Source organism: Ptiloglossa arizonensis, chromosome 11 (assembly GCF_051014685.1).
Source record: "Ptiloglossa arizonensis isolate GNS036 chromosome 11, iyPtiAriz1_principal, whole genome shotgun sequence".
In the NCBI taxonomy this organism is placed as follows: Eukaryota; Metazoa; Arthropoda; class Insecta; order Hymenoptera; family Colletidae; genus Ptiloglossa; species Ptiloglossa arizonensis.
The window spans coordinates 16,916,556-16,936,453 of record NC_135058.1 but is presented as its reverse complement, the minus strand read 5'-3'; the positions used below and the strand labels follow the sequence as shown (position 1 = coordinate 16,936,453).

The 19,898-nt window shown below is 38.4% G+C and overlaps 1 protein-coding gene across 8 annotated transcripts in view; it reads right to left on the bottom strand.

The window, feature by feature from the left end:
* The window catches only part of LOC143152916 (otoferlin), a 30,998-nt gene extending 13,255 nt beyond the window's left edge, over positions 1–17,743 (bottom strand). For 6 of the 8 annotated variants that reach the window (XM_076323529.1, XM_076323533.1, XM_076323531.1 and 3 more), the window contains exons 1-7: positions 17,274–17,743; positions 8,156–8,214; positions 5,252–5,440; positions 4,033–4,304; positions 2,641–2,908; positions 1,388–1,564; positions 877–939 (exon numbers count right to left, since the gene is read on the bottom strand). In XM_076323529.1, coding sequence (XP_076179644.1) covers positions 877–939; positions 1,388–1,564; positions 2,641–2,908; positions 4,033–4,304; positions 5,252–5,440; positions 8,156–8,214; positions 17,274–17,352 — 1,107 coding nt within the window. In that variant the 5' untranslated portion in view covers positions 17,353–17,743. The remainder of the gene's footprint in view (positions 1–876; positions 940–1,387; positions 1,565–2,640; positions 2,909–4,032; positions 4,305–5,251; positions 5,441–8,155; positions 8,215–17,273) is intronic. The other 2 variants (XM_076323530.1, XM_076323535.1) reach the window with 1 other exon arrangement.
* Between the last annotated feature and the right edge of the window lie 2,155 nt (positions 17,744–19,898).

Genomic DNA, 19,898 nt, shown 5'->3' with positions numbered 1-19,898 from the left:
AAAGGATTTCCACGTAAACAGATGCAAACAAAAATGTTTTTCGATATCGCGCGAACGGCAGTGAAAAAAATTTTGCAAAAAATTGAGGCAGAACGTTACGTTTTACCGTTTGAAGATCGATAATTTTTGTTCGCGATCATGCGCCGTAGAAATTATTTTCCTTGTTGTCTTAATGACAAATGGAAGTACTTGTATACTCGAGTACAATGTTGTCGGTAATTGACTCTTACGAGACGATAAATTCAATAAATCTGAGCGAGTCGAAAAACATTTGCGAAGAAGATGAAATTTCGATCGAGTGTTTACAGAATCGAGTGCACCGTTGCTACGTTTGTTTGAAAATTTACACTCGGGAAATCCGGAATAACTTCTCTATTAAAAAGGGCGGTTGCGTGTACTTTGTTACTCGACGAGCAATTCCAATTTACCGGTTAAGACTTGCTTTTTATCGCTTCGAAGTAAAACCAAAGCTTCGTAACTTCTCCGATAAAATTTACGGAGTAACCGACAACCACTGGCTACGAGATTTTTAGCGAATCGCTCGAATTTGTGTCTTCCGTTCGGTTTCTCCCATAATTTGAGAATAAATTCACAGATACGTGAATTTATATCCATAGCATTGTAAAAATACCCTGTCCCGACTCTAATCGAGACGCTAAATACAACGACCGACTTGTATTAAATTTACGAGCCATTTTTTGACTACCGAAAACATTGCAATTGAGTCAAGCGCGGTTAGCAATTTACTGGAGGCGCGTTACGATATTTATTAAAGAATATCGACTAAATCTGCTAAATGCTTAACGAAGCGATCGGCTTCCTAACTTCTATAATGAGCAGCATTGGGAAATTAATGAAATTTTGGAATCGACTTACCGAGAGCATGATTATTTTGTCGAAAAGCATTACGGGCGGCATGTGAAAGTCAAAAACAAAGTACTGGAACAAAAAACAATACGGGAATTATTTCGCTGAAAATAATTCGTGCACTAATTATTTCGTTCGTAGCAATGGAACAAGTGTATAGTAAAGGGGAAAGAATCGTATCCTGTAGTATGTTCCGCGTAAAGTACGTATAAACGGTCGATAAAACAAGAAACTGGTACGATAAAAAACGATAACAAGTACTGTACGTCTGTTCGTGTTTTAACGATTGGTCGAAGTATATCGTGCACGGTAAATAAACGGGAACGGAGAATCGAAATCGAGAAGCTACATTCGTCAATGTCGAAGAAAATTCGCGAAATCGATCCAATTACGTTTCGATGATAATTAAACGTCAAACATTCTTCGTACGCAGGATCTCTTTAAGTAAACAATCTTGTCGATCCGGTTTTACCTGTAATTTGATAATCTATCGATAAAGTTATTCGAAATAAACGCTCACTTCGTTGTAGTATGGACAATTTGTGGATTCCTTGACACTGGTGTATTTCCGTTGATCACCGACTTGCACGCAAACGACCGGATCCATGTTCAAACCCGCCAATTGTCTCGCTTCGATGATGGTGATACAAACTTGATAATCCTGCGCCTTTAAGGCGGTTTGTCCCGTGTCCGTAGTCTGTAAATATAAATTCTCACTTTCGAATTCGATATCTTTACTTTCGAACTAACTATGATCAATTTCGCTAAAAATACGATCACCGGTATCCAGGATCTCTCGGAGATTCAAAGAACACCCGGAACACTTACCTAATGTAGGTCTCCGATATAATAAAAAAAAATATTTGTTTCGTGTCTTTGTCTTGGAACAAAGAACAATATTGTATTACCACGTTTCGTTCCGGATTTGGCAATTGAACAGATCGAGAAAGCTCATAGAGCAGTCTTAGAGGTGTTACTGGTAATCGTTTGTTGTGAACCAATTATAGCACAATTTCGATTAAATATGTCAATTATAAAAGAAATGATCGTAATTTTGTTGCGAATATAATTTAAATTCTGTGTTGTAAAATCGGTATCGGGTGGAGTCGATTCCCTTCGAGTCGAAGACGAACGAGCTAATTCTCATGCCGAGTTCATGGCGCAATTCGTCGCGCAATTTACTTATTTCTCTCTCGGAGGTTCTCCGTTTCTTCCATTTGTAATTTCACCACTCAACGACATCCCCATGGAATACGTTAACGACTCTTCCACGCGATCTCGGTGAATATCAACAAAAACGTCGAAAAGCTCGCCAACGTTTGTTAACGTCCATTCCACGCTTCCAGCTAATGAAAATAGAAATACAAACTGCACCACGTTTTCTACATTTTTTTAAATTTGTTTTTTCAATTACCACTCCATCGTGAACCGAATAAATTTCATTTTAAAATTTTTCGCGAAAGTTTCGTTCTACGATATACGTAAAGTTATATTTCGGGCAATTGTTTTTCCACGTGTACTCCGCGAACTTAAACGGAAGGCATCGGTTTATCCAGTAATTTATTTTAAACTGCATCGATCGAAATTTATCGGGCCGAGTACTCGAGAAGTATTCTTAACGAGGTGAACGAAATTTTTTTTATCGAGTTTGCAAGGAAAAACGAAAAATGAGAGCAAAATCGTGGACAAATTTTATTGACTTTTTCCCCCACTAGTTTCGCCCGTCTTCGATCCATGTTCTATTTCACCCACGATTATTAAGATCGATCGAACCTTTGGTTTCGGTTTCCTCGTTGGCTTGACAATCGCATCCCTGGATTCCGTGGCGTTCACGCTGGCTTGGCTATCGTAATCGGATGCGTTTGTTTCCAAAGAAGTCGTCGAGTTAGTCCTCGAAGGTTCGTTAGATGTTGCGCAACTCGAATTTCTTCTTTCGAGCAAGTCCCTGGTATCCGAGCCGTTGTCGCAGGACCGAGCTCTCGACGGTCGTTGTTTACCCAACTTCATAAAGGATCTCATACTTTTCAACGTGGATGTTCTACTGCGTAGAAAACATTTTTTCATTCGTTTGTTTTCAGGCATTGCTCTGCATCGATACAAGTATGTATAAATAAAATACAGTAACGCGTAAATATTTGTTAATCCGTGAGAGAAAAACCGCCGAAGCAATTGAAAAATCTAAGGGAAACACCGTCATGGTCGCAGACACTACATTTGAAAGATACTCCGACTAGAATCTAACATTTCGTCAAAATTCTCGCCGCGAGAGGGAATTGTGTGGAAGGATAACCATAAAATGAAGGATAAGATCTCGCTATTCGTTGTTTCTATAATAAAAACGATCGTAATAGGAGATGTTGAAAATTAGATTTAGAAACTCTTTTCCGTGTTTCTATCCAGTTACTTTGTTCGTTCTTATCAGCTGTGATCTTAACATTAACGATGGACATTTGAGTAACGAAACTCTGAACGGAAACAAGCATGTTCCCCTATCGACCGATCGATCGTCCTTCGTTCCTTTTTCGTTTCCTTGCTTTCTGTTTACCTGCTTTGTGCACACATACTCCGAAGACACAGAGCCGAGGCGTTGACTATAGATTCTTCGTTTTTAAACTCCATGGATAAACACACTCGTTACGTTTAATCGATTCTTACCATTCTCGCATTTAAAAGTAGACAATAAAGAAAAAATGTTTCCCCTCGAGAGTCAAATTCTCGATTCATCGTCGTGCTTTAACCCAATTACGTTGAAATTCTCCCAAGTTGCCATCCCATGAAATAGAATAAAAAAATCACGCCCTGTCTCAAATAGAGCAGACGTTACAATGTATCGTAAATCGATACCATAACTTATTCCTATTACAGACACTGCAAATGGTGAATAATAAAAACGACGAGACCTTTTTACAGACGTAATGTAAAGGAACAGGGTGCATCGATAGTTCATAATGTATTCTTATCGTGTTTCTATTGACGCTTCGTGTCGAAGATTCCCAAGAAAGAAACGGTATCCTCGGTTCGATTGTTTCGATAATACTTGACGTTTCTTGTTTCTTCCAAGGGAAACGAAAGAGAAAATGGGAACGGAGCGAAACGAATTGAATTTTACGGAAGAAAATGAAATGCAATCGGAGAACTGGCGTCTGGTTATCGAAAGTGTCTCACCTCTTACGATCGGGTGACTTCTCGTACGTCAACATCGAACTACCCCTTTGCAGAATGCCACGTTTCGAAGTTTTCTCCGAACTCTGCCAGGAGCCTCTCCGTTTGCCACCGACGGAGCTGGTGTTCGCTTCCTCGAGGCTCCTCTCGAGGTTCGCGATATTCTGCTTGATGTCGATCAGCATCTGTTGCTCGTCCTCCATTATTTCCGTCGCAGCGTACGAGCTGCAACTTCCGTCGGGAGGGTTATATCGAATTTCGAAGCAAACGACGGTCTACGCATACCAAATGGATTTTCCACACGTTGCGATCAGTTTCCAATCAAATGCTCGAGGATTCATCGTGCGGCTAGCTTCGAACGTTGAATATTTAGAATTGAAAAGCAAAATGCTTCAAAATAACCATATTCGGTACTAGTTGGAAAAGGAACATCTTTAGTTGGGAGATTCTGGAATACTTAAAACGTATGTGTATACATGTGTATACATGTACGGTAACTGACGATACAAACTCTAATATGGTCGTTCTACGCGAGAAAATAAATCGAAAACGTACAAGTAGAATCAAATTTTATCGTACCAAGTTTTATTTCCGAGTAAAACGGCTTTCGATATTCATTTTACTTCGTCAAAAGTAAAACGGTAAAAGAAGCTGTTTAAAAAAGGACAATGCTGCTTCTTGTGTATCATCTCGATTTAGTCAATTGTAGAAAAAGAGAAATATCAGTCTCGAGTTAAGGAGATTGGGATACTAGATACGAGTAAGTAGAACGTGGACAGTGTCGAGTTATTTTGTCTTACGATGGCTGACCGAAACGTCTGACCACATACGACTCGCGATTCTTTCTAAAACCGATCATTCTTTTTCCCTACAAGCTTTCGAAGTCGATCTCCTCGAAAACAATGTCTCGTGCGGAAAAATATTATTTTTTATTTTCGATTCTTACTGCGACGTAGTAACGATCATTTGTACCATCAGTTGCCGAGTACCTTGTATATAGACATTTCTAGTAATTGCAATGCTAGAATATGCACTATTTGCAACAATTTTACTTCTCGGACCAGTAAAGAACCGAAAGCAATTATTTTCAGTAGCAGTTGTCTTCGTTGGCGTGTATTTCGGCTCGTTAAAACCAGCAAATTAACCGTGACGCTCGACAAACGGAATTATGGGCGGAAGTTGTTATCACGAATATAGATAATACGTGTGCGTTTTAACGTACCGGAAGTGGTTTGTTGTTCAGATCTACCAAAGAGTCCGTGACGACGATTCGACCTTCTCGCACCACCGCCTGTAGGACCAATCCATATTTAGCGACCACTTTTTCATTCCTTAGAACTCCGCGCGATACCACCGCCAATTGCAATATTTCTGCTTCATCGACCGGTCCACCCAAATTCCAAGTGAATACCTGAAATCAAATTTCGTATTTTGTGCTCGAGAGGATTCTTTTTCCAATATTTCATAAAAAGGAACAAAAATATTCTTAATCGCTATACGATTGCCGCGGCATAAACGTAACGAAAGAATAATTACTATTTTTCGATCAAAGCTGCCATTGGGACAACGTACAATACTTAATCGCGTAACTAATACACTTTATCGAAAACGTTGAATGTATCGATGATAATTCAATTAGCGATATAAATAGATAGATTTTGCAAACAAAGGAATAAAGGAAATGCTGCTTAATTGACGCGTTCTTGTATTGTTCGAGTAACCAGTCCTCTGGCAACGTGATAAACAGATTAGCATTGCGTCACTCGATTTAAGGGTTAAACGTACGAATGTCGATCGTTTATCGATGTATTACGCTACAAGCAATCAGAAAATTGAACGCATTATCGGCGCGTAGTTGTAGGACTTAACTTACTTTACGCAGGAACCTGTGTAATGGATTGCCGCTTGTACGTCATCAAGCTGGATAGCGTGAAATAGCTTTCGAAGCAGAATTAACATGGAAGTCTATATATCTTACTTGCTAACTCGGAATTCATTGAATTAAATCCGACAATGAGGCCGAGAGATATCCACTTTTTCCTTCTTTCATTCGTTTCAATCAATTTTCTAATTAATAATGTAAATATTGAACTTTCCAACAAATTGAATTTTTACGCTTTCTGAAAACCTTGTCCGTGCACGCGTCGATAGTTGGAGGATAGTTGTTCTCTCTATAATGTCCAAAATGTAAATGAATAGTAAGCAGCGTTTAACGATGCTTTAGAATAATTGTACCTTGCTACTTTTATTCTCAAAATTCATTACTCGAGCGACTTCCACCGCATAAAATTGGGGTTCGATTCCAGTCGAACAAACGAAATGTATATACACCTTCAAATATACGTTGGTAAGCAACGTTCCCATCTATTCGAAGTGGCGGAAATATTAACGCGGTCTGTCTTTAGCAGGATACATACGTATATAAACACCTGTGTAAAGTTGAAATGCTTTTATATGCAATTTATGGTAACGTGCTTGTTCATCGATCCTATTATTACGCACTTTTCTTCTGGCCATGACATAAAAGTCGAACGAAACTACACGACAAGCGGGTTACCTATGAAAGGCAACGTAGGATGTATATTATCAACAAATAGTGATGTTAACGATCACATTACCGTTGATATTCAAACGGTCGCCTCATCTGCATTTTTATCGCAAACATAAAAGTCGTATCCTGAATTTTTCCACGACGATGAAAGTTCTCTTCGTAAAAAATATACAAAGTAACAAGTCGCAACGAGAATCCAATTGATCCGTATTATGGCCTACAATGTATGGGCGTTCGAACTTTTCTAAAAATTGAATGCTTCCATTGCAACTGTCGATGTTATGCATGCTGTACGGTCCAAAAAGAAATATTTACGCAACATATGAACAAGTTTAAGTGGATCATACTACCGAGTATATTATGAAAAAATTTTATTCCAATAAAAGATGACAAATTAAACAAACGTATAACGATTTATTCGCGACGTTTTTTTCGATCCGTTAAATTCTTATATTCGCGGACAAAGAGAACGCCACAAATATAAACATAAAAGAGCTCATAAAAGGGAACGTAATCCCGAAAAGTAAAAGGATCGATGGAACATGACATTCGCTGCGTATAATGACCATTAAATTGCAAAAATGTTTTCGACAACTTCGCTTTAATCGAGGGAAAAACTAGGTCGCGGTAAGTGGTTGATGTGCAAGGTATATTATATAGTATATACTTGTACGTACAGAATTTCGTCAACTCGTTTGCCCGTTACGAACCTAACTTTGTCGTGCGAATTCAAAAAGTGTAAGCACGAAAATTCGAGTAAATACATTTATTTGCAACTCGTCGCAAGTGTATAAAATGTCTGATTAAATGGAACAATGAAAATCGAAAAAGAAAACAAAGAAATAAAACTGCAAAATGCACGCGCAAACGCGTGTAGATTTAAATTATGCCTACCTTGTTAAATATATATATTTAAATATTGAAATTAGACTGTAAACGGTAATGACCACGCGTCTATTATAACAGGGACCACTTATTCCGAAAGAATGGAAGTTATTCGGGAACCAGTCCACTTTAAACAGCAATTAAATGCACGGTAATTGCGATGTGCCAACGTTAACGAAAACAAAGGCAAAATTAATAATGATTTAAAGCAGAAATTACCCATTTAAATTAGAATTACTTTTATATAATGGAAATTGAGAAAGTATAAAATTGACAAAAGTAAAAACTTAAAACAGTTAGAACGTTTATTCTTTTACTCTTCTTAATCGATCGATAGTCTTTTCTTAAGTTGAGAAAGTACAAATTTAGTATCGTTAACAAATGAAACGAAAAAGCGTTCAATTACAGACGTCTATCGATAACAACAACTCACATCGGGTACTAATTTTCCAAAGTCGACTTTCAATCGGAATCAATTATGAATTGCGATTCGGCATGCTTTGAAATCTTATTGAAGTTAATCTTTCCAGCAATATTACATAATTAAACAAATTATATTATTTCGTTACGTTAATAAGTATACGTGATACAAGTAAATATTTGTACGCAAATATGTTCAGAGTTTTTCAAGTAAGCAAAATTGCAAAATGATCGTGTCTTCGTAAGTTTGCTAAGAATAGTTGTACTTACTTCGTTCACTGCAATATGATCTGGATTTTCTTCGAGGCATTTCGAGTAGTGAGCAACTCCTGTAACAAAAGAATTATTAACAGGTTATTATTAAAGTTATCATTTATCAACAAATAAACTATCGAGTTGGAAGTTATGCGCTTTGACCTTTGAGTTGCGATCCAAGACCTGCTTACAAAGTTAAAGGGCCTAGGGAACAAAATAATTTACATATTTCACAAACAAGGTAAGATTATCACAATTTGACAAGTATTAATCGATACTATAGCACAATCTAAGTAGGTCGCAGATAATAAAAAGTAATCGTTCTTTGATTCTTTGCTTTTTTCTATTATCTCGTTTAATAACTAAATTTGCATTCTGGGTTCACTTGTTTAAGAAGAGCTTTCCGAGAAATACGATTCTAAGACGTGGAAATGATATTTATATAATAGTCATAAAGAAAGAAAAGTTCCTAACAGTGTGGCAACGTAACATTTCAAAAATGTTCTAGAATACCTAATGGATATCTGTAGAAAGCTTTTACGTGTCATCTTCAGACGCAAAGGTAAACTCGCTGTATACATATTGCAGATGCTACGGAATATAAGAAATTTTATCTTAATCTTACACGCGTTTTATGTATTTTATGAATCGTGTAATTCTTATTTCGCTACAAGACCTAAATTTAGGTCTGTGCAACTTTTTGCAAATTCCATATAGACACTGCTAAAAAATTTCCTTCGTATTTTTAACACACAAGGTTAACGTATTCATCTTATTTGAATTTTATAAAAGTACAATATTTTTATTTCATACTCGATATTTTATTTTATATTTTACATTCTTTTAAGAACGCCATTAATCATATGTATCATAGAATACAATTCTCAATACATTATTCTCAATGACGATTAAAGTGTTACGAGTCTTTTCGATATGGTAAAAGCCGTGTATCGATAATAACGACATCGTAGACCAATACATTCTTTTCCTAGTCGTATAATTTCACGCACAAAGACCTTGGAAAAGCTTTTAGACTCTATCGCAATGTTTCGAGCTTCTAACGTCAATCGTGGCTGATTTACGACCAAGCCTCGCGCTCTGCTACGAACTCAGGTATGACAACGAAATAAAAATGTCTATTTAGTTGCGTTTGCAATACGATGATATGAAATCGAATACGAGAAACGTACGCAATAACAAACTTCAAACTCATCGTGCTATTGCTAATAAATTAGCGTCAAATCTCAAAGCCTCGTATTTTTGTACGTTTTCTTTCCCACTTTTATCTTGGCGTTACATGCGTGTTTTGTTAAGAACGAAATGTTTCGCTCCGTAAAATTGTACCGCAGAGCCTGCAACAAACATTAAACGGCTTACGCATACTTTCTCTCGTGAATAACAAACGCTGCCTAAGGCAAGCAGGTAAGCTCGAATTTTAACTCAGGCTTGACGTTAATTTCTATCGGGGGGAGGGGGGATGGGCTTATTTACGCCGAAGCAGACGTTCTCGTTCCAGAGTTATATCTCGCAAATTCGCGTAGTGCTTGTCTCTGTTACGGTATGTACGATACTTTGTAAACGAGAAAATTACAAACTGACTACACAATATTTGCTCGAGATAAAAGGGAACAAAGTATCAATCCGCATAGGTACTCGACAGCACCAACGACAGAAGATATCGTGGTTTCTCAGGACCTGTTAAGGACTGGGACAAACTTCTTTTTTTATATTTTAGATTTCATTACCTACTTTTAGGTAAACTACTTTTAGTTGTTTCATAAGGTATTCGATTCAAGCTCCGCTAAAGAGACTTTATTTCGACAAACAAACTTTTTATTTGGTTTAAAAGCAGCCTTTGGCTGTATCTCACCCTTACACTTTCATTATTTACATAATAAAGAGGTTATAATATAATAACAATTATTATATTCCATCCGACTTAATCTTCCGAGGGTGCAGCAACTCGGGTACCCCATATGTCACTTAACAGACCTCAGTGAATCGTAAAATAGTGAACCATTTAGACGTTTGTAGTTACTTTTGACAGCTCTCGAAAAAATAGCTTGCATTATTTTCCGCGAGCCAATCCTGTACATATAGTATTAACGCGTATTAAATGAACGTAAACATTGTAATTGCGTGTATCGATAAACGATAATGTTATGCTACCTTGTGGAAAGTTTCTACTAGAATTTTATGTAAATAACGAAGTAATCATCTCGTGTTTGTTTTTAATCCATCATATAGGATAACTCTGACCTCCTTGAAAGAAATGAATGCCTCGAATATGAAGAAATATTAGAATTTATATCTTTCTTTGATTCCTCGAACCTTGTTAAACTTTGTAGGAAGGAAAGAACATTTTGTTGTTGTCCTATAACTTTATATTCCATAAACGGTGAGATATGGCCAATATGGTTGTATATTTTATGTATTGTGAATATACATAAATATCTAAATTCGATAAATACTAAACTTTTCGAGTTTACTGATAAAAACTAAACTTTTTTCAAACTTTTCAAGTACCTACCGTTGAACTTAAAAGTGTCTTCATCGACCTAATCTGTTCAAAGTTACACTTTGAGATGTGTTTGCGCGTTAAGCATGTAACCCCGCGGGGTGTTAAAAAACGACGATTATCCCGGTGACGTTTACGATTACAGATAAAAAATTTATTTATTTCCATGATACGCATCTGGTTACTGGTCGTGCGTGCTTATCAAATAAACCTGAAAAGCATCGTAACATTTAAAAGCGTTCGGGCAAGAACACAGCTCGCACAACATTATGTCACGCAAGCACTCGGTTTTCATGAACTAGGGCAGGCATGATTAAATAAGCATTAAACCCCTAAGGCCTGGACTTCTGGTTGAAGGGGGGTCCACACTTGAAGTATAATAACAAGTATCGTTTGCGCAGCATCTTAACTGTGTCCACGCTTCTAACGTCAACACGTTTGCAGATATTCGCAAAATAAACCGGTACTTCGTGCCTTCCAATGGACCTCGTCCGATGATTCTGGAGTCTAGGAGACACTGGTACGTTTCCCTTAGCATTATGATACCCTGCAAGGACCATTCTCGTCAGTTACCAACAGCAGGTTCTATCTCGCTGACGCCGTGGTAAAACACCAACGTGAACTGTTCAAAATTCTCTTGCATTGTGTTATCTCGTGTTTGTACTCCAAATCATCCCCGAAGACTATCGCTCGTCCAATTCGTATCCTTTCGAACTTTAATTATTTCGCTCCTGATGGAAGTATCGAAATAATATTCGAAAGGTCATCTTTACCAGTATATGTTTCTTTAGCTCGAGTGACCGAGGGCTCCAGTGGACTACAGCCATAGAAACAAACCCTGACTGACTAAACTTCGACCCATTGTATCCCTTTCATTGTCCTCTTGAAGCGGTCAGTTCGTTTGAGTTGGACCAGTCGTGACAAAAGATTCTCTACCCGTGCTTCGCATATTGACAATCGACGATTCGAATTTCACGGTTTAAGAACATTGCACGAAGCACTATTATACTACGATCGGTGCAGCGATGCTCGTTGCAATTCTTACTTTTTCACAAGTTCGAAGTCTCGTCTAGACCGTTCGAAATCGAATTGTGAATCCACCCTAAAGATTAGCTGTCATCATCTTCCCCTGTTCGAATTTTCCTTTATGTTTATAATTTATGCAATCCCGCGAGATGACCAGCGAGCTGGTTCGTTTAACCTATCGGCAGCCTTTGCAGTTGCACCCTCCAGATACTTACGCTTCGTTAAATATTTCAAGTCGCGCATCTGCACTCGAGCGTGATAATCAACGTTGACTTAACGGCTTAGTTTACCGATGTTTCCATTCTCCTGGCCAGTCGAACGATTAACGTTCATCTTTCGTATTTTTAGACGTTGACATTTCATCGAATGTTACGAGTTAAAAGTTTTTTGTTACACAAAGTAACCCCGTACACTGAAATGCTTAAAGATATCGTCGTACACTTTTCTTATGCATCTATAAAACAAAATAGGCATTTAAAATACAAACAGTTCGTAAATATTTCTATTTATTAACATATAATGTATTTAAAAAGTGATAAGCAAACATGTATTAATTGGAATATAAACAAGTTTTAACTCCATGAAAATAAATTAATTATTAACATTGTGCTTTAACGTTATTTGCTAAATAATTTCACAGAAAGGTAATTCGTTAAATTTAAACCGTTCGCGATTCGCCGTCACACGAAACCTCTTAAAAACACGAGTAAGTTGAGAAAATGGATACTGCATAAATTGTTTACAAAAGATTTCACCAAAGCCTCAACATCTGCCTTTCTCTCCTCTTCCGTTTAAAGTACGAGCCATTTATGGACCGAACTGTGACAGAAAATGAAACGTGGATATTATGTGCTAAACCATAGACAGAAAACAGTCGCTAAATCCAGGAAAATCCTCCAGAAAATAAGCAAACCCGAGTATTCAGAAAAAATCCTGACGAGTGTCTTTGGGTAGGGTATACAAAAAGTTGTATACTTCTAGTGCTATAGCAATATAGAAATCCGAAATAAAATGGCCAGCTTTATTCAATAAAAGGAAAATCGAAGGAAATTCAATTCCGAAAAGAAGATTTACTCGGTATACAAACCTGGATGTTACGTTAGTGTATATTTACGTTTCCAGATGTCTGCAATATTATTTAAATGAAAGAAAAATAGCAATGTCGAAACAGATTTTTACTAAACAAAAATTAGAAAGTAAACGGTTGAAAGTTACGCAGTCTTGAGATTAGAATATAAAACTTTCATATAAAGTTTCGACCCGAGTATTTTTCTTGCAACGGTCGAACGTAATCAGAGGGTTCTGAATGTACTTACCGTAACAAAAATTATAGAATTCGGAGACTATCAAATCGCTCGGTTAAACACGATAACGAAACAACATTGTTTTACGAATGACAGATAATGGAAACAGTTTAACAATCCGCAAAATGTCAATTAATTGTATCTCACGGGTATCCGTACGAACGGCAACAGAACGCCCGCAACTGTAATTCAAGTGGAAATCAATGTCTGAAGCAATTATATTTGTACTGCTCTCTGTGTTCGTTGCGATACGGTAGATAGCGTTTAACAAATGTTCGAGGATACCTTTTTTTTAAATAGAGATTTTCTAGAAAACCTTTTAACGTATTGATACGTAATAAAATAATGACTTTTGGTAGGCACAGATTGAATGCGGCGCTGTAACCGTGGTCGCCGAAATTTCAGACGATATTAAGGTAGCTATCAAATATTTTAACTGCTCAAGGCCATTGCGAGGTAAATCATTCCACTGTTTTAGTTATTCTATTTCTCGTATCGTCGCTTCGCGTTTGCTATAACCAAGTGTTTGTTTTAAAGTGAATAATAAAGTCACGGAAGCATCGGTCTAACGAACTTCTGCCGGAGAAGAGAAGAGTTCAGAAGTAAATGTAAGATCGAAAGAGAAAGACTGTTCGAAATAAACGAGAGATGCACCGAAATGACATTCGATAAATCCTACGCGTGCTTCTCCATTTATCTACGAACTCTTCGTAGCGAAAGGGAGTTTAAAGAATAGTCGAGGAAGTGAGTCGTAACGATGAAAATACGTGACGCGCGTTAAAGTAAAATTAATATCTTAGCACCTCGATGCGAAGAGAGTTAATGAAACGTTACGAAGCCAGAAATTTGTTATACAGTAGATACGCTTTATCGTTTAAACTTTTAGAACACCGTTGCAGTTTCCATTTCATTGTAGAAGTTGAAACTGATTTTCACTTATTATTTCGAATGAAATCGTACAGCGATAAAAAGAAAGAGATATTACCGTCGATGTGTATCCGCCTTTAAATAGAACCCTTTAATACTTTTTACCCTGAAATACGATTGCCGTTTTATGGAGGTAATTGTTTGAAATGCAAATACAGATGCTATCTGAACGCGGTCGTGTATTAAAATAGTCAAGCGTTATAATTAATTCAACTCACATCGCGTTACGATTTTAACAGTATTCGCGGTTGGCTGCCGTAGTTACGTATGAAATTAATATTTCGATAGAAAACTACGCAGCTGTGGATACAAAATAAATAACAAGTGAAATTTACTCAACGGAGAAAGAAAATTTCTGCCGAAGGAAATTGTTACAACCGATTCGTTACTTTTATTTACTTTTCCTAGTTTCCTTGTCCATTATACCGTCTATTTCCTATACATTTTATTATTATTATTTCATTGCACTATTATTATCATTACTATTCACTACTTTATAGTACTTCTGGCATTAAAAATAATTCATTATTTATATATAACACATACATATGCAGAACACATTTATAAACGTCCCTATTCTACACTACAAGCGGATATATATCGTTGTGTATAAAATTAAGAATTTAACCTTAATTATTGGAAATACTTGTTTACCGAAATTGGTGTTTCGTTTTATTTTCACGCTACAGGCAATATAAGTTTAGCCTTAACGTCACTTTGTCTATGATTATAATTTCGATATGACGTATTACAGAGATAAATAAAGACGAATAAATTAATCGAACTCGAATTTTTGTTCACGCACGTGAAAGTTAGTGACTTTCGAAACTGAGTTGAAACTTTAATACAATTTCACTCCAGATCGATCTATAGATCTTAAAATTATAAATAGCGAGCAACAGCCCCAATGAGGGAAATGCAATTTCAAAGAACTTATCTGTACTTTGCTTCGAGCATCGGGTCACTCGTTTATGAATGAAAATAATGTTACCGTGTGCGCAGCATCATTCAAATGTGCATGACATTACATTTTTCCTTTTAAGCCGTGACATTCGTACTTTCGTATGCATTCGTATGAATATTTAAAGGAAAAAAAATAAAAAATCGATGTCACGGACTCGAGTGACTTACCCTCGCAAGTAAGAACGTTAAAAAGAAATATAGTACGTACGAAGTATGTCGCAAATAGTAAATGGTGTTTGCATTTGAATTTTTTGGACGCGTAGGATAAATTTTAAAGTTCAACCATTTTTAAATCGAAACAATGCTTCGCGGTTAAAACGAAGTAAATTATGAAAAAGATTCGAAACGGGCACCAGGGACACAGTAACGATATCTACTCGACGACCAGTGCGTTTTAAATTTAAAAAAAATGTATATTAGAGAGAAATAAACATTAGAAGCACGTAATTGTAAAATATCGCATTTTACGCGTGATGCGACTTTTAAGCACGACCCGAGTGTCGCATTCGGTAAAAGTTAAATATCAAAAACCCCGCGCTGATTACGCGCGATAATGCTACAACGGATAACTGTTTCGGATAGAAACATTTATTTACGAGAGAGTTAATTTTAATCGACAATTCCGATTAACTTTGCGCAAACGAAAATACAGGGCAATATACGTCCGAAAATTGGAGAATAACAAGTATGACTTTCCGTCCATCGAAATCCGCCTTTTTTACACGCCAAATAACGTGAAAGCTCGATACGAAAAGATATTTTTATCGCGCAAAAACTTCTGGTCATTATACACGCAAATGCGACTAGTGTCGTGTTCTTTCTCCGTATCGATCGAATAATTGATTCAAACTTCAACGGGTTGACGGTCCCGCGTTACTTCGATAATTACCAAGGATCGCGATAAATGCAGAGAAATTCCTTGAAATTCTTACCGCTAATTAAAAATTGCAAAACCGATAATAGGCAAGAATTTCCTTTAAAATTTATTACCGGTGATACGTTGTATTAATAATGCTTAGAACGTAACACACGTATTAATAGTGTCGGTTTAACCGTCGGGAAATAATAGAAAATGTATTTGTCGTGCAAATACACATCTCTGATGAGTGTGATACGTGAGATCGTACTTAAATACGCTAGTTTGGATCGATGTTTGTTATCCGACATCGTATTCGATTATTTACGTTGCGTTACTGCACAACGATCACTGCGATAAATCAAAAGTAAAGTATCACCGAGAAGAAAAAACAAGAGGGAAATAGTGTATGCAAATAGTGCACAATTTCCTATTGACCAGTTGAGAGAGTTTCCTCCGCGATAAGGTTCATTTATAATCTCGACAAATTGTTTTTTCATGCGCATATTTAGTAAAACGAGTAGAAAAATAAGCAATTGTTTTTGTTTTTAGATAAAAGCATTGATCTTCGTCTATTTGGTATCTTTTATATTGTTTATATTTAGAATTCAATTTTATGTATATATTTTATGTAATATTATATTTTCTCGTGATTCTCGACATTATTTCCAATATTGGTAGCTTCATTGGAAGTAAAAAAGAAATAGCTGTGAATTACCGGTTTCGATTGAAAATTGTACAGAACGACCGGTAATTAAAGAACCCGGTAATTTGCAAGCCATGTTAATTACTTAAGTCTCGTTCCATGCTTATTTTGATCTCAAATCGCTTATTCAACTTACTTTGTACAGCGTTGGTACCTAATTGTATCAACGTTTACCTTCTAATTTGTCAAACTTGAGATTTCGTATGAACGCTTCTCGAAATCGCTAAAATTTTTCGCGCCTGCATTTCCTTGCGTTCGCGATAACGAAATAACACAGTTCGCGCGGTTATTCGTGCACAATATCTCGATCCAAGTACGGATATTTTAATACGCGTTTTCTATTCCTACGGAACGTATTTAAAACTGCGTGCGTTGTTACGGTATACGTTTCGCGAGCGTATGAATTTTAATTACGATAAAATACGCGAATCTCGTCTACGAGAAACAGTAGACGAACAATCACCGAGGACGCACTTTTTGTAATTTCGTAAATGGACACGTTCTATTTTGCGAATCGTACCATGGGACCGCATCGAATGGAAGACCATCTCGATATTGCACGCGATACGTGAGCATTGTACGCTCGAGGAATTGCAACGATGCAACGAAATCTCGCTAAATGATCAACGACTTGTATCATAAATGGTCGTTCGCGGTGTGTCGCGCGAGCCGGCTCTTGACGTTTAATTGGCTTCGCGAGTCTCGAAAGCTTCTTCGAGTAATCGTCGACGAAGCGGCGTGGCTCCTCGATCGTGTCACGGTTAGGTCTAACTGGTCACGCGTGTCGATGTTTTTAATTCTAGGAGAATCGAAAGGAACGCTTCGACACTTACCACGGAAGTCTACCTTGACGACCTTCTCGCCTTTGTACTTGAGTCCTTGAAAGTTCTTGACGATAACGACGAGCGCCATTCTCTGTCGGCTGGTTCGCTATCTCGGACGCTACCTTCTGGAGAAATTTCAACCCTGGTTGACTCCCGGTGTTCCAGGAGATCCGAACGAGCACGATGCACCGGGGAGTTTGTCCCGTTCTTCGGTCATCTTTGCCCGCACGAGAGCCGAGAGCGAGCGAGACGGAACGCTCGCGATTTTCTAGCTCTCGTTTGAAAAGGACTCGCGAGTCCGAACTCGGAGCCAAAGGAAACGAGTTCGATTCGGAGAATTATCGAGCGTGTGCACGAGTACGCGCGAGCGTCCGGATGGCCGGTGATCGGGGAACGATTGTTCCGGTGCGGAGAGGTTTTCAGTGAGTATCTCGAGAAATGTCGTGTCCGCGAGACCGAGGTCGAGCGCGCACGAGTCGAGCAATACGCAGCCTCGGACTGGCTCGTGTTCGCGCCTCGAACAACCCCCCGAGTCCTTCCTGACCGTCCTACCCGTTCCTAGCATCCTGGAGAATCGGCGCAGGCGCCTCCCGCGCCTCCCGCGCCTCCCGCGCCTTTCGTCGCTCTCGTGGCTCTCGTGGCTCTCGTGGCTCTCGTGCCTTCGCATCGTGGTGTATCGCGCGTCATCGGCACAGCCATCCACCGCTTCACCCTCGCTCCTTTCGCTCTGCATTCCCTCGGTGTAATCGGTCACGTATGTCTATTCCTCCCATGGATTTTCTCTCGATATCGGCGAATTGTTCGGATAACCGGCATGCGCGTCAAGAGAAACGGAGTCACGGTCGAGTTGAACGTTCTCGACTTCCCCATGCACGATAATTCCGTCGCGTTTCCCCGTACTCGAGTAAGATCCCAAACACGAGATACGGCTACGTAATGTTCTCGCGCTAACCCTTAACAACGGTGCACGAACAACGGAAGAGAGAAAGAAAGAAGCGAATCGTGGGCGGAGCGAGTTACAGTAACACGGAGAGCAATATTTGGATGCACGATGAATAAAAAAGGACGAGGGACGACGTTTCACCGGGTAGACTTTATTTTTGTATCTATTCTTACAAATGGCGATTCCTGATCGCGAATCCGAGAAACAAATTTCATCGTTACCCGAGATGTTACCGTATCGCGAAGACAATAGATTTAGCGAACTGCTCGAACTACGATCAAGTGGAATGTAAAGTGACGCTCTTCGAGGCACAAGCCACTAAATGTGCTTTCGACGCTCGTTAAGTGGCTGCACAAGTTCGATCGCGTATGTACCTTCCTCGATGTGTCCAGACTCTTAAGGTGTTAGTCTCCAACAGTATACAGAATTTCTTGTTAGGCGCTTGACATCTAATCCTCCTGTACGCCACCGTCTTTGAGCCTCTCTACTTTACGAGATAACGCCGATTCGAGTATCGTTAGCTACTTGTAGCAAATGCGTTACCACGCATGCTTGCGATGCAAACACCGTCACCGTGTATATTCGTTAAGCGCAGCTCCAAGCCGCGACGAGTTAATAGAGAGTAATGGTTCAAACTGCTGGTAAATAGAACATTGAAAACGACCGTAACAAATCATACGAGTCGTACCGTACAGAGAGATTCGTACAGAGAGATGCGCGTTCAACGACAAGTTTTAGTTACGTTTTCTCGGAAATGTAGGCCTAAGAAACTACATTCTACAATTTCGATTCATTTTCTCGCGAATAATACCCCTTTCTCGGTGGTTTCGCCGATAACGACTTACCTTGCACATTCCTTCTAACCACGTCGGGACATGTACGGTCGTAAAATTAATTTGTTCTCGATTACGCCTGACGGAGTATGTCGAATCGTAACAACAGAGTGTGCGCAATAACTTTCAAGTTATTTGCCAGACACGCTTTCTACCAAACATTACCGACTCTCGAGATTTTCGTTTACAAAACAATCGTCTCTAATCTCAGCAACCGTTCGCGTCCACAAATACTATATATCGAGGAACGAGAATTCTTCGAACGTTAAACGCAGCTGAAGTGTACAAATTCAAAAAATAGCGTCCGCTAGAATCTGTGAACATCCCGATGATGTATCGGTTTCTCGACAACCTCGGATACTGTTACCTGTAAAATTCGGATAACGTTAAAAATCGTAGAAATCGTAATACATTGCACCGTTTGGTAACTGTGGCTCCGAAACCTGTTTGAATTGAATTCTAGCTGCCTTCGAGAAAGCGAAAGATCGTTTGCGGTTGATAACGAAAGTTGTATACGCTCGTTTAGTTGATAAGCTTCGTGTGCGCAATACTTAAATAACGTGTTACCGTAATACGCGTAATAGCACGAAATGCATTTTCCAAATCAGTTAAAAGTTAACGTTATAAGCATTATATTTTACTCGAATCTAACAAGAGATCTTTACGATCGACACGCTTTCTGGACTGTACCGTCCAATTGGACGATGCAAACAGGTAATTCCAATGTACTCGTTACTCATAGACACCGGTACGATAAACACGATTTAGAGAAATATCGTAACCGATTACGATTAAAAGGGAGAAGCGTTAACGATAGAAGTTATACCTATGATAGTCGTTAATCCCGTTTCCTTTTTC